Source organism: Vipera berus (genome assembly GCF_964194415.1).
Source record: "Vipera berus genome assembly, chromosome: Z".
Classification (NCBI taxonomy): domain Eukaryota; kingdom Metazoa; phylum Chordata; class Lepidosauria; order Squamata; family Viperidae; genus Vipera; species Vipera berus.
Window position 1 is genome coordinate 14529317 of NC_138205.1, and position 23337 is coordinate 14552653.

Here is a 23337-nt window from a genome sequence, read left to right on the forward strand (position 1 = left end):
AAATAAAAATAAAAAGGCAACTTATGGATGACATAATTCCAGAAAGATTTCAGTATGTTTCAATCCATTCACATGTTCCTAGCATAGAATGCCCAGTTCATTCAAGAAATCTACTTGGATGGAAGACAATGAGGCGGTTTAGCTAAACTCTCTAAAGTAGGTCTCCAGTCTATTCTACTACTCATAGGGGAGGAATCATGCTAACTTAGCCCCTTCCTGTTCTTTATCTCAGAGGGATTGGAGTAGTATCCTCTGTGTCCTTTAGGATCCTTACTACTTTTGAGAGTGTCATAAACATTCAGCTTCTTCCATCCAACTGGATTTCTTGAATGAATGAATCTTTCTTTACAAGGAACAGAAGACAAAATTAGTTCAAAATTAGATACCCATTAATTCTTGAATAGCTGATCGTTAAGCACAATTCAAAATGAAGTTGCTCATTCTTAGCCTGCCTTCCTTCCTTCCTTCCTTCCTTCCTTCCTTCCTTCCTTCCTTCCTTCCTTCCTTCCTTCCTTCCTTCCCGGTATGTCCCTCGTAACAACTTTCTTCATTCGTCTCTACCAACCTCGTTTATCCAAATATCTCCCCTAACTGCCAAATATCCCAAAGATGCTTTTTCACGAGGCAACTGGACTTTCTTGTTTTCCTTTGAAGACGTGTCACTTCTCATCCAAGAAGCTTCTTCAGCTGAAACGTCTTCAAAGGAAAACAAGAAAGTCCAGTTGCCTCGTGAAAAAGCATCTTTGGCATAACTATGACCTGGATGACTGAGAATCTCCATAGACATTTAACCCCCAAAATACTTTTTCTGCCTTACTGTCCCTAACCCAGTGTCTTAACTCCCAGATTCCTATGAAGACTCTTAATTCCTATGAAGTGGATTTCCTTTGTTTCTTCACAGTTCTGCTTGAGGCTCACCTCTTCCATCAAACCTTTAACCTATTCTAAATTTTGAAGCTGAAACTCAAATACTTGGGCCACCTAATGAGAAGGAAGGACTCACTGGAGAAGAGCCTAAGGCTGGGAAAGGTTGAGGGCAATAGAAGAAGGGGACGACAGAGAATGAGGTGGCTGGATGGAGTCACTGAAGCAGTGGGCGTGAGCTTAGATGGACTCCAGAAGATGGTAGAGGACAGGAAGGACTGGAGGAACATTGTCCATAGGGTCGCGATGGGTCGGACACGACTTCGCAACTAACAACAACAACAACATTCTAAATTTACCGAAGCATCAGCACACAAGAGTTATCAGTTCCTTCCTGAGAATCTTTAGATCCTCTAGGTATAAAACAATGGTTGGGAGATATGTAAAAATTGTACTTAGATTCCCCAGATGCCTCTGAATATAAGCTTGGTCCAGGAGAGGTTTTAATCCTAAAACAATGCTAGTAGTCTTTTTCATGTGCACACATCAAATCCACTCCTGACTATTCTCCATTTCAGCCTAGTCTGGAGGGACAAATTCTGTCTTTGAGCTATTGTTGCTAAAAGAAACGGGTTTGGCAATCTGTAAAGCCCAATCTACCCTCTGCTAATTCCTAATTTACTGGAATCAAGGCTTGTGAAATAAGTACTTGTTTTTCTTTGATTTATCTCTGCTTCTTTTTCTCTTTCATCTCCCATCTGTTGTTTATATAACATGAACCACCCAGTGCACGATCCTGCACGTGTACAGCAGCATATTTTTAATTACTGAATAATGTTGCGTCACATTTAGAGATATAAGCTACCTGAATTAGCTTGGGGTAGTTCTTCACAGTTGTGTTAGTTTTAGCAGGCTGGCAAATCACATTAGGATCCTAAAAAAATATTCTGTATTAGGTAAAGGTAAAGGTAATGCAAAACTTATATATAGTCCACCAATCTTTGAGCTGCTAGAAAAGTATGCCAGCATAAATTGTGCATCTTCTTTTTCTCTGCAGTGGTGAGGCAGGTGAGTTATTTCTTCTATGTACAGGAGAACCATACATATTACATTAAGTAAATTAAATAATACATTATTTATTTTATTTATTTATTTAATTAAATTTTTATAGAATTTGGTCATACCAGCTTGTAAGAAAGGCTTTTGGTGAGATTTGATTTGATTTTTGATTTGATTTTATTAAATTTATATGCCGCCCTTCTCCCTGAGGACTCAGGGCGGCTCACAACCATAAAAATTAAAAAACATAAAGTAAAATTTTTTAAAAAGAATTAAACAATAGATGCGATAAATACAAGACAATTTAAAAAGCCTAATTAAAAAACGTAGTCAGTCCAGGCCCGCTTGTTGGAACAACCAGGTCTTCAGGTCACGGCGGAAGGACCGAAGGTCAGGGGCCGTCCGCAGCTCCGGGGGTAGTTCATTCCAGAGGGTCGGCGCGCCCACAGAGAAGGCTCTCCCCCTGGGGGTCGCCAGCCAGCATTGCCTGGCCGATGGCACCCTGAGGAGGCCGACTCTGTGGGAGCGAACCAGGCGATGGGAGGTTGACAATGGCAGCAGGTGGTCTCGCAAGTACCCCAGGCCTAAGCCATGTAGGGCTTTAAAGGTTATTACCAGCACCTTGAATCGCACTCGGAGGGTAACCGGAAGCCAATGCAGCTCGCGCAGGAGTGGTGTAACATGGGAGTACCGAGATACTCCCATAAGCACCCGCGTGGCTGCATTTTGCACCAGTTGAAGCCTCCGGGTGCTCTTCAAGGGCAGCCCCATGTTAAGAGCATTGCAGTGAGAGAATGGTAATGAGTTTGAGCCAGTGTATTTCAACCTTGACCGCTTGAAGGTGGGTGGACTTCAACTCCAAGAATTCCGGGAATTTAAGTCCATACATCTTCAAGTGGCCAAGGTTGAGAAACAATAATTTTGCCAGAAAGATTTCCTTGGCAGGCATATGTCGACTAGACATGATCTTTAAATATAGGATGTCAAACATTGGCATCTCTGAGGGAGGGGTAAACAGGGCCAGATGAATAAAAGCAGCATTGTGGCATCACAAAGCAAGTCCTAACCTCTTTTTAAACACACATTGTAACATCAAATGGATGGCTGAAGTGGGCAGAGCTTGTGCTGTGACAGGACAATGTAATTTTTTTTTCAATCTAACTAAAGCAGCAAGGTGCTCCAGATGCTGCAGGCATCAAAATCTTAAACTCATTGTGGATTTCCTAGACAGCATGCCTTTAGAGAATTACAGTAAGATTTTTAAAAGGTTGGAAAACTACACAGTGAAATTTCAAGATTTTTTTTCCACATTAAGGTAAAGGTAAAGGTTCCCCCGCACATGCGTGCTAGTCGTTTCCAACTCGAGGGGCCGGTGCTCATCTCCGTTTCAAAGCCGAAGAGCCAGTGCTTGTCTGAGGACGTCTCCGTGGTCATGTGGGCCGGCATGACTAGACGCCAAAGGCGCACGGAATGCTGTTACCTTCCCACCGTAGTGGCCCCTATTTTTCTACTTGAATTTTTACGTGCTTTCGAACTGCTAGGTTGGCAGAAGCTGGGACGAGTAACAGGCGCTCACTTTGGCACTCGGGATTCGACTCGCCAAACTGCCGACCTTCTGATCGACAAGCTCAGCGTCCTAACCCACTGAGCCACCGCATCCCTTTCTACATTAATCCACCCCAAAAATGTTTTTTTAAAAGAGTATTTTAAATACAGCAAAAGCACAATACAGCAGCCTCAGATTACTTGTCATGATTTTCAGTTAGACATAAGATATTAATTAAGTGCATAATTAGATGGGAACGTAGTATGAGAATGGAAGTTACACAGGAACCATTTCAGTGATCTGGAGGGCTCAAAATATTGGCTTACCTGTGTAATACAAGGAGTCAAAGTAAACTGTAAACTTTTTTAATGTAGAAAAGTATACCTGGCTCATGTCAGATATGCTGTGGTACCTACCCTGCCTTTGTAAATGTATTTTCTCCTCCTATAATCCCTAACACACTTGTGTTTCAGAAAAGAGGACATTAACACTCTTAACCTTAGACCAGGGGTAGGCAACCTCAGCTCTTTTATGACTCATGGACTTCAACTCCCAGAATTCCTGAGCCAGCCATGCTGGCTCAGGAATTCTGGAAGTTGAAGTCCATGAGTCATAAAAGAGCCGAGGTTGCCTACCCCTGCCTTAGACAAAATCATTTAAAGATAAGGACATACTGTATCTTAGGGAAGATTCATAGTATTCTTTTAAAAATTTAAATGCGTCTGATAATTGTAAAAAGTGTGTGCCTGTGTCTGTGTGAAAACCTGTAAGATGTGGGTGTGACATTGCTAATCCAAGCCCCACCTCTTGTATAGGTGCACTGTAGGTTTGGATCACAGGGCTGCACCTGCCAAATTGCAAGTTTTGATCTCACCTCCAGTAGATCCTTTTAATGGAGCCAAGCAGATTGCCTAAAATAGAGCCTCGAGAGTTTAGATTTAAGCACAGAATAACAGTTCACATGGGTTTGCATTAAGTAAGCTGACTTACCGCAGTTAGGACTTTATCAAACTTCCATATCAATCCAGCAGGAGCTCTAGTTGGCACATTGACATACACCGATAGTGTAGGAGGTGGGAACGCCCCTAGGGCCCAGTTAGTTACCTGGAAGTGAAGGAAGGGGAAGGGCAAAGTAGCAACAATGGTGCATTGAAAACTCTGCAAGAAATACCATTTGCCTGCAAGCAAGAACTGATGGGACCACAAAAATAGACAAAGTAAGAGCAAATGAAGAAGCCAAAGTGCCCTGGAACTTGAGAATTCAAACAGAAAAAGCACCTGGCACACCACACTTAACCACTTGCATTAAGAAAGACAAAAACGTCTTGATCGTGGACATTACAATACCTGGAGACAGCAGAAGAGAAGAGAAAGAAACTAGAGAAAATCATCACATACAAAGACCTGCGAATAGAAGTAGAACAACTGTGGCAAAAGAAAGCAAATATAGTACCAATAGTAATAGACGTCTTGAGTGCAATCCCAAAACATCTGGAGCATCACTTGAACACCCTCGTCACTGACAACATTACCATTGGTCCATTGCAAAAAAAGGCAGCTTTGCTTGAAACAGCTTACATCCTGCGACAAGACCTTTAACACCACCAAACAACAACATCTGCCTACATCCCAAGTACGGTACTTGGGAAAGATTTGGTAGATGGGCAAAAATACCAAACCCAATCTCAACATCTGGCTGACTGTAATGTTTAATGTTGTAAGCCACACGGAGTCACCTGTGTGTGACTTGGGCAGCCGTATAAATTCCTTTAATAAATAAAAACAGATAAAAATAAGCCTTTTGGGCCACATTCTCCCAAGTCCACTGGATTCTAAGCACCATGAAGGACATCACAGAGTTCTTATTTTGAGGTAAATCTTGCAAGTGCTGACTCACTTGGTAGGAGTGTGTTATGTTCTTGTTTTCTTGCCGCCCAGAGCTGAAGTCAATGTATTGGCTAGATGTTTCTAACCTGCAAGAGACAAAAGCAAGAATGGATAAGCAAGGAAGGAAACACCCCACCCCCCAAAAGTGGAATTTATGCCACAGCAAGAGGTCTTATTATTACTAGTACCCTTTTCCTGCTTGAGCAGGGGGCTGGACTAGAAGACCTCCAAGGTGCCTTCCAGCTCTATTCTATTGTATTCCAAATTCTAAGAACTGTCCACAATACAAGCAGAAAAGGGAAAAATAACACTGCAGTCAGTATTTGCAGACAGAGGGCCCCTAATAATGTTAAAGCGAGAAACATTATGCAGCCATTCAGTCCTTTTTTAACTGGTTCTCTTCATGGAAAGAAAGAAGGCAAGTGGTGGGGGGAAAAAAGAGAGGGCTGCAACTCAAAGTTGACAAGGTGTGGACTCTGCTTAATATTCTATGAAAACCACCCCCCATAGCAAATCATACAATAAAAACTTCATTTAGAAGCCCAGTCTTGGGACCAACCAAAGTGTCAAACTGCCGGCCTATGGGCCGGATGCATCATAGCGAAACCACGCCCGCCCCATTGCCAGCAATGGCAAAAAAAGTCGCGATATGTCACGCGACGTTGCGAGTTTGACACCCCTGCTCTAAAGTATACAGTATTCTGCGTTTGTGATGATGCCATAATAAGCAGCTATTGAAAGCCAAGGAAACGTCATATCTTCTGGGAAATGAGAGTGTGGAAGATTCTGCAGGAATTTCAAACATAGGCATTTGTACAGTTACATGTTCAGAGTGTGACTGATTCACAAGCACTAGCTTGTTCTGGATAGTGTTCTGTACCAGCCTGCTACCGGCCCTGCAGAAAAGGCAGGGACAACCCCTTTAGAAACGGCAAGAGGCTGGAATTACGCCTGCCAAATTTATTCACATAAAACAGAGTAAGACAAGACACCAACCATAAAACACGAGCTAAGAAGCAGGAACAATCCAAGCGGTTGCCTTCAGCAAACCAGCCCTCCCACACATTCCCCTTAAATACAGTTCAGGGCGTGGCCTCTCTGTGCCTCCTTCCGAGGTGCCCCATTGCCTTCCTCTGTTTACTCCTGACTGACTGCCTCCTGCGTCGGGCGTCCTTGAACAGGGCCAGCTGTGGGTCATCTTCATCCACGCTGTCAGGCTCACACAGCTGGGTCTGCATCGTGACCAGATGAGAGGGGCCTTGCTGGGGGCTCTCATCAAGCTGTCCAACCCCCTCAGCAAGCTCTTCAACACCCCCCTCCTCCTCCTCTGAGTCGTCCGACCCAACTGCCGAACCCACAGGCTGACCCTGAATCACAACAGTTAGATTCATTCTGCTTAATTATGGAATATACTACAGTGGCATACAACTCTGCTATCCTTTCCAGGAGAAAAAATGGAAGAAAGGGCAACCAGAGTCTTACCCTTTAACGATGATGTTGATGGGGTACTTTACAGGGATGCTACGAAGAGCTTTGTTGTTTGGAAGAGTTTCGTTGTCCTCATTCTCACTATAAGAGAGTAAGGCAAGATTACACAATACAATCTTAGAACTAGTTGTTCCAGAGATGATCCAGACTTCTGCATCCATAAGCAACAAGAACAACCTCCCCCTCTGCCTGAAGAGAAAATTTTTCGATGTGTGTGTGCCACCTGCTCTAACATATGCTGGCGAAACATGGACGCTAACCTCACAATCGATACAAAAGCTACGAATGGCACAAAGAGCCATGGAAAGATACCTGCTCGGCATTGCAAGACAAGACAGAAAGACCTACACGCGGATTAGAGAATAAACCACAGCATATGATAGCATCAAGAGAATAAAAGAATTAAAATGGAAATGGGCTGGTCACATAGCGAGAAGAAATGATGGCAGGTTGGATCAAGGCAGCCACCGAGTGGATGCCACTTAATAAAAAGTGTCCACGAAAGAAACCTAGAACAAGATGGATCAACGACACCAGTAATTATTGCGGGCCCAACAGGCAAAAGAAAGCTCCAGACCTGCGGTCATGTGGGTGACTTGAGTTATGGCCATTTATGACAAATGATGGAAATTTGGTGCTCCATTATGGTCATAAGTTGAGGATTATCTGTACTACATTATAGTAAATAAATACTAAATTAGCATTAAATTATAATAAATAGAAGCTATACGCTGGTGGCTGCTATCGTGGTTTCCTCTGCCGCAGCAAACTAATCTTTTCTTTCAATCCACTTTCCTCTTTTCTTTAAGATCTTTACCTTTTCGGATCCACCCAATTTTACCATGTGCACCCTGCCATTTCTCCATGATTTTCCTTTCCAAAACTTCATTAATTTTCCATCTTTCCTCTCCCTTCTCATCCTGAGTGGAAGACTTAAGATTAGGACCACTCATTTTACCTTCTAGGTAGCAGCTAACATAATAAAGCTGCAAGAGATAAAACACAATGGTTCAGTAAAACAAGTAATTGAAGTTTACCTGGTGACATACACCACCATCTCCAAGCTTTCTTTCCAGACAGCGTTGTCGAGCACACCAAACTGAAGCTGGATCACAGTCTAAGAGGGAGCAGGTCAACACTGAGATAGCCTGCCAAGCATTTTATGGTCTCTTTCATTCTATGTCTCTGGCCTTTGACATATCAGATCAAGCACTTTCACTCCCATTAATCTCACTAAACAATAGAAGATGCATATCCTTACATTCGGAATTATATATAAATATATATTCAAATTTCTTTTTGCTGACAAAGAGTTAAATGGGATAGCCTCCCATTTAACTCTTTGTCAGCAAAAAGAAATTTGAATACACAATGTTTTGCAGTAGCAACTTGAGACCTGCTTAATGCTCCTAGGTTGGAGCTGCAAGGCAAAAGAAATCATAATAATAGAACTGCAGTATAGCAAGTTCAAAAACCCAAGGTGCATCAATCAAACCAGTCTGACCAGGGGAAAAAACCATATATATATATATATATATATATATATATATATATATATATATATGTGTGTGTGTGTGTGTGTGTGTGTGTGTGTGTGTGTGTTTATATATACATATGCATGTATATTACATTTTCTGACTTTTGTACCTGATCTTCTAAATTCCACAGCCAAGATGCTTAAATTGTCTCTAGAGTCATTGGGGGGGGGGCACATTCACCCAACAATGCCATACCTAAATGTGATTTTGATGTTCTTGTTTGACACCATGTTGGGTCAAACACCACTGATGTAAGTTTGTAAGTTTGTAAGTTTGTAAGTTCCTGTTTCTAATTTTTAACACAATATATGAGCCAGCCATTGTGGATGATTCAGGAAACCATGGCTAAAGCAAATGGTGGCTTATTGTAAAGTGTGAAGTAGCCCATAATTTCTTTCAGGATACCGGTTTTGCTATAGGTCTCATCTTTCAGCAGCTTCTGCTTCCAAAAAGTGGGTAAGGTCATAATCTCTAGTTTAAAAAGGTAAAGGTAAAGGTAAAGGTTCCCCCGCACATGCGTGCTAGTCATTTCCAACTCTAGGGGCCGGTGCTCATCTCCGTTTCAAAGCCGAAGAGCCAGCGCTTGTCCGAGGACGACTCCGTGGTCATGTGGCTGGCATGACTAAATGCCAAAGGCGCACAGAACGCTGTTACCTTCCCACCATAGTGGTCCCTATTTTTCTACTTGCATTTTTATGTGCTTTCGAACTGCTAGGTTGGCAGAAGCTGGGACGTGTAACAGGCACTCACTTTGTTAAACGGCACTCGGGATTCGACCTGCCAAACTGCTGACCGTCTGATCGACAAGCTCAGCGTCCTAACCCACTGAGCCACCACGTCCCAATTAATCTCTAGTTTAAGAAGATGCTATTAGACAAATAATAATAATAATGTGCAAGAGGGTCAGCTGTTCCATACTGTGTGCTGTAAGATGACCAACTGATTTGCAAATTGTAACTCATCCCTAGGAGCACTTTAATTTAATTTAATTTAATTTAATAATATTTCTATACCGCCCTTCTCCCGAAGGACTCAGGGCGGTGAACAGGGCAAGAATAAAAATACAGATTACAAAAGTTAAAACAAGATTAAATAAATGCCCATATACTAAAATACATCTTTAAAACCCAATAAAATAACAATAACAACCCCCCCCAATCCCCTCATCAGGCCAGGCCAGCTTGTTCAAAAAAGTATGTTTTTAGCTCGCGGCGAAAGGAGCGAAGGTCGGGCGCCGTCCGGAGCTCAACCGGTAGCTGATTCCATAGCTCCGGGGCGCCCACAGAGAAGGATCTCCCCCTGGGGGCCACCAGTCGACATTCTCTGACCGGTGGCACCCTGAGGAGGCCCTCTCTGTGGGAACGCACAGGGCGGAGGGAAGTCGATGCCGGCAGCAGGTGTTCCCTCAGGTACTCCGGACCCCTGCCATGTAGGGCTTTGAACACCATTACTAGTACCTTGAATCTCACCCGGAAGGCAACTGGTAACCAATGCAGCTCACGGAGCAAAGGTGTAACGTGGGAGTATCGGGAGACTCCCAACACAACTCTCGCGGCTGCATTCTGTACCAGTTGGAGCTTCCGGGTGGTCCTCAAGGGCAGCCCCATGTAGAGAGCGTTGCAGTAGTCTAGTCGAGAGGTCACGAGCGTATGAGTGACCGTGCATAGATCATCCCGGCTTAGATAGGGCCGCAACTGGCGCACCAGGCGAACCTGGGCGAAAGCCCCCCTAGTCACAGCTCCTATGTGGTCTTCCAGGGTGAGCTGTGAATCTAGGAGGACTCCCAAGTTGCGAGCCCTATCTACGGGGGGTAATAGTTCACCCCCCATAGCGAGAGGTGGAATGTCTGAATAAACGCGGGATGAAGGTATGCAAAGCCACTCAGTCTTGTCGGGGTTGAGTTGAAGTCTGTTCCTCCCCATCCAGACCCGAACCGCCTCCAGGCAACGGGACATCACGTTGAGGGCATCACTGGGGTGGTTTGGGGTCGAAAGGAAAAGCTGGGTATCATCAGCATACTGATGATACCCAACTCCAAAACCACGAATGATCTCACCCAGCGGTTTCATATAGATGTTGAACAGGAGAGGCGAGAGGACCGACCCCTGAGGAACTCCACAAACGAGAGACCTCGCGGTCGACCTCTGCCCTCCTGCCAACACCGACTGCGAACGTCCCTGGAGATAGGAGGAGAACCACTGTAAGACCGTACCTCCCACTCCCAATCCCCTGAGACGCCGCAGCAAGATACCATGGTCGATGGTATCGAAAGCCGCTGAGAGGTCTAATAGGACCAGAACAGAGGAATGCCCCCTGTCCCGAGCCCTCCAGAGATCATTCACCAGCGCGACCAATGCCGTCTCCGTGCTGTGCCCGGGCCTGAAACCCGATTGGTACGGGTCTAGATAATCCGCTTTAGGATCCTTGGTACCTGTAATGACTAAGCCAATATACTTCAAATCATGCCTTCTACTAAGCCAGAGGTAGGCAACCTTGGCTCTTTTATGACTCGTGGACTTCAACTCCCAGAATTCCTGAGCCAGCCATGCTGAGGGGAAAGGGAGAGGTTTCCAAGCTGAGCTATGCTGGCTCAGGAATTCTGGGACTTGAAGTCCACGAGTCATAAATGAGCCAAGGTTGCCTACCCCTGGACTAGGCCAATATAATGGTATGTGGGAATGACCTTGCCTTGTTCCTTCAACTATAGTGACTTTTGAGTGTAGTCTATTGCCCAGTCACAGCACAGGATTGCCAAGGTTTGCAAGCAACTATCCATACATTTTATAACTCAGCACGTGGGCTTAGTTTTAATCCAGTGTGTCCTGCAAACCCAGGAAATTCGGTGAGCGGATCAAACCATGGCGTAAGTACCAGTAAGCATTTCTTGCCATACAGCCATCATCCTGCACTGAAGATGGTGAAGAGCAACCACTACAAGCCTCCTACCAGCCTCACTAGGATGATCGTATACCTTCGTGCTATTCCTGAAGATGGGATGACTGACGTTGCAAGCAAGGCCTTGAAAGTCTGGGCGATGAATCATTCCATTACAGCTCAGGGTAACGTGAGGATTGGACTGGGGAAAAAAGAGAAGTGGTGGTGAGATTTGGTTTAATTGCTGCTAGTTTCTCCTTTCCAACTCAAGGCCAGTTATCCCGTGCTGGAACGTGGACCAGCATCACAGGAAGGAGGGTCTCTTTTCCGGGGGGGGGGCAGAGAGTGGCACTTGGAATGACTGGTAGGTGGAGGAGGCCCCTCCCTAGCAGTTCACAGAGTGTGCTGTATCTTATATTTATGCAGATAGTTGCTTTAATCTGGCAAGATTCATGTCAGTCCCAAAGAATCAAGAAGGGCACCTGGAGTTACAGGTAATCCTTGACTTAGGACCACATCTGAGCCCAAAATTTCTGTTGTTAAGCGAGACATTCGTTAAGTGAGCTTTTCTCAATTTTACCACAATTGTTAAGTGAATCTCTGCGGTTGTTTAAGTAGTAACACAGTTGTTCAGTGAATCTGGCTTCCCCATTGACTTTGGTTGTTAGAAGATTGCCATAGGTCAGGGGTAGGCAACCTTGGCTCTTTTATGACTCGTGGACTTCAACTCCCAGAATTCCTGAGCCAGCCATGCTGAGGGGAAAGGGAGAGTTTCCAAGCTGAGCCATGTTGGCTCAGGAATTCTGGGAGTTGAAGTCCACGAGTCATAAAAGAGCCAAGGTTGCCTACCCCTGCCATAGGTGACCTGGGAGTCCTGCAACTGTCATAAACGCGAGCCAGTTGCCAAGCGTCTGAGTTTTGATCACATAACCACCGGGATGCCGCAACAATTGTAAGTGTGAAAAATGGGCAGCAGTCATTTTTTCCCAGTGCCATTGTAACTTCAAACAGTCACTAAACAAACTGTTATAAGTCAAGGACTGCCTATACTTCTGAATAGTTCTTTATTGTTCTCTTATAAACAGAATCTTGCCAGACCAAATCTGTATAACTATAGATATACTCTATGAATTGCTAGGGAGAATCTGCCTTCACTCTCTTCTTGCCTACCAGACCTTCCCAGCTTTGCTGTCTCTTTGGCCTCTGGGAAAGAGCCCCTCCCTGCTTCAGCTCCGGACTGCATTAATTCATTAATTCATTAATTCATTAATTCATTCATTCATTCATTCATTCATTCATTCATTCATTCATTCATTCAATATGCTGTCCATCTCACCATCAAGCGACTCTAGGTGGCTTACAACGTCATAAAATTCTCTCTCACTCTCTCTTGGCTCAATCCACCTCACAGGGTAGTGGCTGTGAGGAAACTAGGAGGAGAATAACGCTTAACAAGTGACAAAATGACAATTCAAAACAATTAGAATGTTAAACGCATTAAAAAACATTGAGCGCTAAAAGTTAAAACGTTAAAATTCACAACAAGCCGAGTAAAAAGGACCAATATGTAAATGGAGGGCAGGTGGGATCTTCTAATCTACTAACCACCTCCACACTGGGACACCTCCCTCGGGCCTCAAAGCCAGGTTTACAGGCCCTTTCAGAAGGCCAAAAAGGTGGTGGTGGATCCCACCTCAAGGGACATGATATTCCAGAGGGCGGGAACCATGGCAGAAAAGGCTGTTTTCCCTAACCCTGCCGGTTGGAATTCCCTGGCTGATGGGGCCCACAGCATACCCCTTTGGCCAGTGTGGGTGGGGTGGGCTAATCCCACCGGGGTGAGACCGTTCATCAGAACACATGCCATAAAGAGCTTACACTCACCACATAGTCTGACTTTTGGGCCACTAGAAACACAAAAATCCCAAATTTTGTGGCTTTTCCTTTACCACAATTCTTCCGATGGGTAAAAGGGAGCTGCTGAAATATATGCTATTCCACCTGGGGGGCACCCACTGCAAAGTCCTGCCTTCAAAAAGGTGGCATACGCACCGAATATTTGCGAAAAGAAAGGCCTGGCAAATGGGGCACGTAGAGAGTCGTAAAATAGGCATCTTCCCGCTGATTCACCAATTCCAAATTCATTTCTAGCGGACGGTGAGGAGATGCAACCAGTTCCTCAGACCTATCGTACAGGAGAAGAAGGGGTTAATGCTATTCCGTTCCCAATTTTGATAAATGTACAGAAAACAGAACCAAATGCAGAATAACCAGAGTTGGAAGGGACCTTGGAGATCTTCTAGTCCAACCCCATGCTCCGGCGGGAGACCTATACTATTCTGAACAATTGGCTGCCCAATCTCTTCTTAAAAATCTATTCCAAATATGGTTTTACCAGTACAGTATAAAGCCGTACTAGCACTTTACATGTTCTTGATGCTATCCTTCTGTTGATGCAGCCTTGAGATCCGGCAAACTTGCTAAGTAGCCACCAGAGTGTTTACACAATGCAATTTCACCCTGGAGCCTCTAGAACTGTAGAAAATGGGGCAGAAAAGAAGCTAGGTGTTATGCATCCAGTGCAGGTATCTGCATGGCAACAGCCACGAGGGGGCGTTGGCCTGGACGGTTTTGGCAGGAACCCCAGTTTTGGCGGGAACCCTAGGGCCAACCCCATTGGCTGGACGCCTACCTGGCTAGGTATTTAAGGAGGCCAGGTAACCCACTGTTCTGTACCAGCCTGCTACTGGCCCTGCAGAAAAGGCAGGGACAACCCCTTTTACAAGAAGGCAAGAGGCTGGAATTACGCCTGCCAAATTTATTACCACAAAAACAAACGGAACAAGACAAACCAAGAAACAGGAGCTTTAAGAAACATGAACTGTCCAAGCGGTTGCCTTCAGCAAACCAGCCCTCCCACACATTCCCCTTATATAGAGTTCAGGGCGTGGCTTCTCTGTGCCTCCTTCCGAGGAGCCCCATTGCCTTCCTCTGTTTACTCCTAATTGACTGCCTCCTGCGTCGGGCGTCCTTGAACAGGGCCAGCTGTGGGTCATCTTCATCCACACTGTCAGGCTCACACAGCTGGGTCTCCGTGGTGACCAAGTGGGAGGGGCCTGGCTGAGGGCTCTCATCAGCAAGATATTCAACCCCCTCAACAAGGTCTTCAACACCCCCCTCCTCCTCTGAGTCGTCCGACCCAACTGCCGAACCCACAGGCTGACCCTGAATCACAACACCCTTGTTCCTCAGTACGCTCCCCCCCCAATAAAGAGCTGAACACGTACTCCGGCTGGCGTCTCTTCCTTGCGTCGGACCCACTACATTACACTAGGGGTTTCCGAAAGATCATTTATTCAACTCCAGCAGCCTTAAAACTCGAGGATTCTTCCTTGTAGACATGCTTGTAATTTGTGGCTTCATTCAGCTTCGTTCAGCTTCACATTACATTTATACTTACCCTGAAGAATGGAAGGTAATTTTCAGGTCAGCCACACAGACTTCATCCGTTCCACAGTTCTTGTCAAAAGGAATCTGTTGCATTGGAGAAGATAGGAAATATTTCCATATGTCCAGTGTAATACCTTGCCCTGCTGAAATTTGCCAGATTGAGGCCCACTTCCTGGCTCCTTCCCAGCTGGCTTTAAGCTGGTACATCCCACCTATCTCCATCCTAGGGACATCAGTTGTCCCTAACTGCTGAAATTCAAATTCACTCAAAACAATGTCATTTCCTGCGTTCCCAGTTCTTCCACAAGCCACTAAGCACATCTGTCTTCATGGCTAAATCTGTGGGGTCCTTGGTGCTCTCTGAGCTTGGTTAACATTGTCAGGGATAGCAGGGCATGAGATTTGCTCTCATTTTATATTCTAGTGCAGGGGTCTGCAACCTTGACGACTTTAAGACTTGTGGACTTCAGCTCCCAGAATTCCTCAGCCAGCTGGCTGAGGAATTCTGGAAGCTGAAGTCCACAAGTCTTAAAGTCGGCAAGGTTGCAGACTCCTGTTCTAGTGGCTTGTCCTGTCAGTGTCAGTGGGAGTGGCCTTGGTAGTTCCTTAACTGGGTTATTGTGTACTGTTTGCTTGTTTGGCAGTTCCTCGATCAAGGTATTGTTTGTGTCTTGATAGTCGGTCTAATCTTAATCTGTTAGCCAAACAAGCTAACAAGTAGACAACAGCCCGATCAAGGAACCACAAAGACCATTCCCATCAACACTGACAGAGCAAGCCCCTGGTATGTAAACAGAGAGGTAACCCCACTCCCTACTAGCACTGATGATGTTACCTACTTTGGTGATGAAATGTCTGCCAGAAAACAACCAAGTTCAGAGGACACCACAATTCAGCCCTGATTTTCAAATATTCTCTTCTATTGATAGCTAAATCTGTTAATCCTGCCCACCCCCACCCCCACCCCACACACATAAAGAGGTCTCACCTCCACCATTGTCCTATTGCTTAAAGGATTCAGAATTGGCCTGGGAGGTCCACTCTTCAGCAAACCATCTTCCTCAAGGGAAAAATTCACCAGGAGTTTGATGGCTGACAAGTAATCCTCAATGCAGTTCTGAAAGACAAAGACAGGAGCTGCTTAAGCAAGGATTCTTGTACGATAATATGGCTCGTAACCATCACATTAGCAATATCTGAGGGCAGACTAGCCAACATTCTCCAGAAGAGGCTGGTGCCTTCCTTGTTTCACCAACGCACAAAAGTCTAGAATCTGTGAACAGTGCAGGTAGTCCTCTACTTACGACCATTTGGTTTAGTGACCAAAGTTACAACAGCGCTGAAACAAGGGAACTTATAACTAGTCCTCAAATTTATGGCCGTTGTGGTGTGCCCGCCATCCCAAGATTGTGATTCAGGCCCTTGGTGAAGGACATGTATTTAACACACTTGCGGAATCTCACAGTTGTGCGATTGCTGTTTGCAACCTTCCAGGCCGGCTTCCAGCAAACAAATTAATGGGAAGGCTGCAAGTTCAGTCCTACGATGCTTCACTTAACAACTGCACCATTTAACAATGAATTCTTTGGTCCCTATTGTGGTCATAAGTCGAGGGCTACCTGTAGATTTCATATTTGGAAGGAAGGTTACTTGCTGGAAATTCTTCTGTTTTTCATTTCACCCTTCCTCCTCTAGATGTAACACTACCACCTGTACCTTTAGCAACACAGGTAAGAGGTTTAAGAACGAGTAGTTCTGGTTTACCGTGATATTAATTTCCTCCGATAGGCACACTGGCTTTAGAGAGATTTCTTCGGCCCCGTTTATAATATTCTTGCCATTCCTAAATTCTCCTCGGTACTTCACCCTGTCTGGGTCAATCTCCAGGCGAAACAAGAGTTTTGCAGACAGTTGTCCTGGAGGGAAGAAAATGGCCAGTGTGTATAAGGCAGAGCAGAGACTCTGCAAGCCCTCTGTCTTTTTTGATGACCATCATAGCATAGGGACGCGGTGGCTCAGTGGGTTAGGACGCTGAGCTTGTCGATCAGATGGTCGGCAGTTTGGCGGGTCGAATCCCGAGTGCCGCGTAACAGAGTGAGCGCCTGTTACTTGTCCCAGCTTCTGCCAACCTAGCAGTTCAAAAGCACGTAAAAATGCAAGTAGAAAAATAGGGACCACTACGGTGGGAAGGTAACAGCGTTCCGTGCGCTGTTAGTCATGCCGGCCACATGACCACGGAGACGTCCTCGAACAAGCACTGGCTCTTCGGCTTTGAAACGGAGATGAGCACCGGCCCCTAGAGTTGGAAACGACTAGCACGCGTGTGCGGGGGAACCTTTACCTTTTTATCATAGAATATCTATTGTATCAAAACTACAATTCCATCCCCTCACTCCCGTGCCTTCAAAAAAGAGTGAAAAGCCAGTAAACAGGAAGTTCTCATAAGTTTCCTTTTTCAGGTAATTTCAAACAGTCTTTAAGCAACCGATCATAAGTCAAGGACAACCTATACAAAACCAATTAAAAACAATAAACATTTTTAAGTAAAAAGTGCTAAGGAAACAAACATTTTCTTTCCTTTTAGATAACTAAAGACAACATTGTGCTAAGGGGAAAAAGTATCGGCAGGAATCATGACAGAAAATCCCCAAGGGGATTATTACAGGTAGTCCTCGACTTACAACAGTTCATTTAGGGACCGTTCAAAGTTACAACATTGCTGAGAAAAGTGACATGACCATTTTTCACACTTGCAAGTGTTGAAGCATCCCCATGGTCATGTGATCAAAATTCAGACCGTTGGCGAGTCACATTTATGACGGTTGCAGTGTCCCAAGATCATGTGATCACCTTTTGTGACAAACTGATAAGCAATGTCAGCGGGTAAACCAGATTCACTTAACAACCACGTAATGAACTTAAGAACTGCCATAATTCACTTAACAACTGTAGCAAGAAAGGTTTGTAAAACGGAGCAAAACTCACTTAACAAATGTCTTCCTTAGTAACATACACTTTGGGCTCAATTGTGGTCATAAGTCAAGGACTATCTGTTTCAGCCAGGGGTCTCCAAACCTGCTGACTTTAAGACTTGTGGATTTCAGCTTCTAGAATTTCTCAGCCAGCTATGCAGGCTGGGGAATTCTGGGAGCTGAAGTCCACAAGTCTTAAAGTTTAGAGCAGGGTTCTTCAAACCTGGCCCTTTTATGACTTGTGGACTTCAACTCCCAGAATTCCTCAGCCAGGCATGCTGGCTGAGGAATTCTGGGAGTTGAAGTCCACAAGTCATAAAAGGGCCAAGTTTGAAGACTCCTGGTTTAGAGACACCTGATTTAAGCAATTGGAGGCCATTCATAAAGAATGCCAAAGCCATTGGTGCCTGAACAAAAAACTATTTTAAAAAAGGAGCAACATTGGAAGCACTGAATGAAAGACATAGCCGAGTCCAAAGCCTTGGTAGTGCTTTGCTAGCCTAACACCACCACGCCATTTTAAGTAAGTAAGTAAGTAAATAAATAAATAAATAAATAAATAAATGAAGACTACAACAGGACCCAGACACAGAAAACACTCAAATGTACTGGACTGGCTGATTCTACATTTGGGTTCTTTTTTAAGTTGGCAATTTCACAGGAAAGCAACAGCACCAAAGAAACCGTGGGCTGTTTTGCTTTCTCCCCATATCACTTGCGTGTGCAAACTGATGTGAATGCTGGATTCTTCTTTGGATTAGGATCAGGATCAGCCCCACAGATGCCTCACCTGTGTAATTCTTGGTGGCAAAGCTGTTATCGAAGCAGATCCTGAGTTTCAAATTTATATTATGCCAGGGTTTGCTGGGCCCGGCGCATTCAACATCTTTCACTGGAATTTCCTTCGGCTCAAAGGTCACTTGCGTAGCCATGTTGACAATTGGTCTGGATCTGCAAGTACCAGGAAACAAAAATAATCTACTAGTCCCTGTGGATCAAACCTTCTACATTTAGGTGAGGTGGGATGGAGGTACCGCTGTTTGTTTCAGAAGAGAAAGAAATGTAGGAGTTTAAAATTGTAGAGTCCATGGAAAGAGGAAAAAAAGCACTGTGTTTATGCAATTAACAATTATGAGGTAGTCTTAGACCAGGGGTGTCAAACTCAATTTCACTGAGGGCCGCATCAGCATTGCGGTTGCCCTCAAGGGGCCGGGTGGGTATGGCCAGGGTGGGCGTGGCCTACTGGGTGGGCGTGGCTAGAGTGCGTATGGCCTACTGGGTGGGCATGGCAAGCTCTACATCGTTCGCATCAAGGGTGCCTATGGGGGCCTGGGCAGGAGTAGGACAGATCTGAGGGTCTCTGGCAGGAGGAGGGTCTCTGGGCCAGGGCCAAGGCAAGTGGGGGCCGTTCCCTCACTGTTTCCAGGATGGCTTCGGGGGCCACATGAAACCACTTTGTGTGCCGGATCCGGCCCCCGGGCCTTGTGTTTGACATGTCTGTCTTAGACTTACAGCCATTTGTTTAGTAGCTAATCAAAGTTACAATGGCCCTGAATAAAATGACCTAGGACCAGTTTTCACTTGACCGTTGCAACATCTCCTCAGTCACATGATCAAAATTCAGATGCCTGGCAACAAGTTCATATTTATGACGGTTGCCGTGTCCCGGGGTCAGGTGATCACCTTTTGTGACCTCCTGACAAGCAGAGTCAATGTGGAAGCTGGATTCCCTTAACAACCATATTGCTATGGCTGAACGACTGCAGTGATTCATTTACCAGCTCTGGTAAGAAAGATCATAAAATGGGGCAAAACGCAGTTAACAAATGTCTCACTTAACAGCATACGTTTTGGGGTTGTGGTCATAAGTCAACGGCTACCTGCAATTATAATTTAATTTAGGAAATAATTTTCCAGCTCAGACAGACTTTTATCTTCCTAAAATCCAGGGGTTTTATTTCCAATAATTTACTCCTCCCCATCTCAACCAATTAGAGAAAGATCAGTCACCTTTTGCAAAAAAGTAAGAAAGTTGTGTTTTCTCTTTTTCCACAACTAATTATCGTTAACAAGAGTCAGAGTTTCTCTTTATTCTGCCTTTAATCTTTAATTCCAAACTGTTTCTCTTTCTCGCGATATATATAACATCTAACGTAACTTTCAAATCCCTTATCTTCGCTATTTAAATGAAAAGTCTATATTTTGTTGATTATTTTTAATTATTCCGCTGAAGCCTCAAGAAAGGGAAAAAAACCCAATCTTTCAAATATGTAGAGCCCTTTTTTCTTTCTTTTACAGTATACTAGTATTTTTGAAGGTAACAAAAAGTGAATTGCTTTCTACAAGTTGGGAAATTTTGATTCTGATGTTCGTTTAAATGCTAATCCTTTCTCAAGTTTTTTTGCTAGAGGAAATAAAAACTCTCCTCGTAAATTCCTGGTTTAAGAAATAGTGGAAACTGAAAATATCATTATGCGTCCTACAACTGTTCTTTCCTTCACTTTCTGGTCTTTCTTTCACTTCCTGAAGTTTTATGGCCTCACCTGGGACAAGCCAAGAATATGAACTCTCAATCACTTACTGAAGCACCATCACCTTTCCCAAGGCTCCGACTGCAATGCTGGTGAGGCCATCTCCACTGAGGTCTGTCTTTCCATGGATGGACTGTCCAAAGTATCTCAGACCAGGAGAAACGCTGGCTCCACTAATTCTCTGCAGGAGATAAAAAGGCAGTTGACTTAACTAGAAGTAAAGTTCCAGACTGGAAGAGTCTTTAGACGTGATTCTTTCCGAAGGCTGGTGCTTCAAAAACTAATCTGTTAGACTACGTTTTACAGTTTCTATTGCCACATTTTAATATATTTTATTACTTTCTTGGAATAACGATAGATGGCCATCCCAAGGTTGTTGTTTTTTTTAAAAAATAAAGTCATCCTTCCCAAGCTTGAAGTCATTGGTCTTCTTCCATTTGTAATCCTCCTCCTATTATTATCACTCCCAGCATTTCATGTTCTTTTTTTCCTTATTACAAAAAAAAATCTATTAAGGAGAGAGTGACAGAACAGATACAGAATTTCTTTGGTCAGTCATGTTGGCGCTGTCCATTCAAAGATATAACTTTTGACAGACAGAAGAAACCTGGTAAAGCAGGGGTGTCCAACCTTGGCAACTTTAAGACTTGTGGACTTCAATTCCCAGAATTCACGTTGGCTAGGGAGTACTGGAAGCTGAAGTCCACAGCTCCTAAAGGTACCAAGGATGAATACCCCTGTTGTAGATTATCAATCCTCTAGGACAGGGGTGTCAAACTGCCAGCCCATGGGCCAGAGGTGTCGTGGCGAAACCGCACCCACCCCATTGCCGGCAATGGCAAAAAAAGTCCCGATACATCGCAACAAGTCACGTGACATTGCGAGTCTGACAACCCTGATCTAGGAGTTAGTTCTAATGTTCTCCCAACCCAAGATTGACCTTCAAAATGTGAACTGAACGTGCCAGAGATGCTCTGAGCACCTCTTATCCTGGGCACATCTAATTGATGGTGACTTGCATAGAGATGTTCAGGGCAGGCTCTTGGCTAATTAAGTGCCCTGGGCTCATAGGATCCTTAGTACTTCTTTTACAAGTAAAATTTCTTATTTCTTATATCCTTCGGACTGTGTTCCTCTCCTGATTATTTTACAGAAATATCCATGTAGCTTCACTGGAACAATATGGAAACACTTGACCATTGGCGTCTTCTCAGAGGCCCACAGCTCTAGCATTTAGTAGTGGCTTCTAACCCAGGTACTACTATGATCTCACCTCTTAGCTTTGGAGATCAGCAGCGAACAGCTGGGTGTGGCATTCTAGCAAATTTCTCAGGCGATAGTAGCACGTAACACCATTGCTGTAGCCCTACCTGGCTATACTCCATCTGCAGAGTCTTCTCGTGGCTGTTGTAGATGTAAACAGCTCCCCTCTCTTCATCCTCCAAGGGAGCTCCTATAGCCACGTCCATCTGTCCATCCCCATTGATGTCTGCCAGATCTGTGATGGCTGCTCCAAATCTGCCCAGGGGGTATCCTAAATTCCCATTAAATTCTCCAAGGAGAATGAGATTATCCTAGAAGGGAAGGAATCTTTGAGAGAACGTTCACTCTCCAAATCTAGGATACAATGTGGGCCTCTCGCAAATGTGTTGGATGTGTATTGCCCTGCCCGTTTTCATGCCTCACCTCTTCCCAGCCATATACATAAACCCGGCCTCCTCTCGTTTCGGTGAAATATTGCTGGGCCCCGATAAGCAGCAGGTCTGTTTCTTGATCACCATCTAGGTCCACAGCACAAAGCACCCCTCCAAAATATGACCCAGTCTGCAAAAGGGGTGTCAAAATGCATATAGTGAAAAATGCAGAGTACCAGCACAGGATCCCCAATCATAGATCACAGACGGTTGATCTTTCTACGGTACTTTGAAATGATCACATACATTTACATTGTCTAACTAAGTCTGGCCTGTTTAAACATCTGAACACACTGTGGGGTTTAATACACTACACCTGTTAATTGGCCAGTATTTGTTCTCTCGTTCTCTCGTTCTCTCGTTCTCTCGTTCTCTCGTTCTCTCGTTCTCTCTCTCTCTCTCTCTCGTTCTCTCTCTCTCTCTCTCTCTCTCTCTCTCTCTCTCTCTCTCTCTCTCTCTCTCTCTCTCTCTCTCTCCCCTCCATGTTTAACCATTCCATGCACCTGATGAAGTGAGCTACAGATGACAAAAGTCATACAATAAAATCTGTTACTCAGTGTTATCAGATCCCTTCTGATTTTTGCCATATTTAAATCCTGCTTCAGTGAAGTCATCTCCATACATAACATTTGTTGTCTTAAATGGTGCTATCGTTTTTTTTCTTTTTGCTGATTTTTGACTACAAGAGACTTTGTGATTCTAGCTTAACCTCTCAGCCACCGCTCTCTGCTAGGGAAAGAGAAGGAGAAGAATCATGGTTAGGTTTTCTTGGGCCACCATGACCATCCTTTTGCTATCAGGGTTTCCCAATCTTGGCAATTTCTGGGTATACAGACTTCAACTCTTAGAATTCCACAGGCAGCCTAACCACTGAAGGGACTTGAAGAGGAGTTGAAGTCCATCACCTTCTCTTTGCCAAGATTGGGAAACACTGGCCTAGTTCTAGTAATGATGGTAGGCAGCAGTGGACCAAAATATCTAGACTAGAAGACCTTCAAAGTCCCTTTCAACCCTATGATTATGTGATTCTTTTTTTTCTTTACCTGTTCCCCTTTAATTTCTTGCTTTAATGTCCAGTTCTGAGTTTTGGCATCAACCTCAAATAAGAGGACCCTTCCCAAATGTTGGTATCGAGGGGCGCCAACAGCGTAGAACTCTTTCTGATGATGCTGGAGAAAACAGAGTGTGTACCCTGGGAAGGTTAAAAACATGTAGATGGAAATCCCACAGAAGGTTAGGCCAATCTTTCTCCACCTTGGGAGCATTCAGATGTGTGGACATCAACTCCTAGAATTCATAGATTTTTTTCAAGCTGCCAAGGTTAAGAAACACTGGGGTAGGCTGAGGGCCTTCTGCACAACAAAGCAGCTTATTAATAGCACTTTACAATGCCTTGGTAAGGCCACACCTGGAATACTGCATCCAGTTTTGGTC

General features: G+C 44.5%; 1 protein-coding gene across 1 annotated transcript in view; it reads right to left on the minus strand.

Annotated features, from left to right (window-relative positions):
* The window catches only part of LOC308677729 (integrin alpha-L-like), a 73073-nt gene that overhangs the window by 6987 nt on the left and 42749 nt on the right, over nucleotides 1-23337 (minus strand). The window contains exons 12-26 of the mRNA XM_081344380.1: nucleotides 22947-23095; nucleotides 21896-22033; nucleotides 21580-21783; nucleotides 20260-20390; nucleotides 18469-18629; nucleotides 16471-16622; nucleotides 15695-15823; nucleotides 14717-14790; nucleotides 13309-13441; nucleotides 11354-11458; nucleotides 7882-7961; nucleotides 6839-6925; nucleotides 5367-5442; nucleotides 4460-4573; nucleotides 1730-1798 (exon numbers count right to left, since the gene is read on the minus strand). Coding sequence (XP_081200506.1) covers nucleotides 1730-1798; nucleotides 4460-4573; nucleotides 5367-5442; nucleotides 6839-6925; nucleotides 7882-7961; nucleotides 11354-11458; nucleotides 13309-13441; nucleotides 14717-14790; nucleotides 15695-15823; nucleotides 16471-16622; nucleotides 18469-18629; nucleotides 20260-20390; nucleotides 21580-21783; nucleotides 21896-22033; nucleotides 22947-23095 — 1802 coding nt within the window. The remainder of the gene's footprint in view (nucleotides 1-1729; nucleotides 1799-4459; nucleotides 4574-5366; nucleotides 5443-6838; nucleotides 6926-7881; nucleotides 7962-11353; nucleotides 11459-13308; nucleotides 13442-14716; nucleotides 14791-15694; nucleotides 15824-16470; nucleotides 16623-18468; nucleotides 18630-20259; nucleotides 20391-21579; nucleotides 21784-21895; nucleotides 22034-22946; nucleotides 23096-23337) is intronic.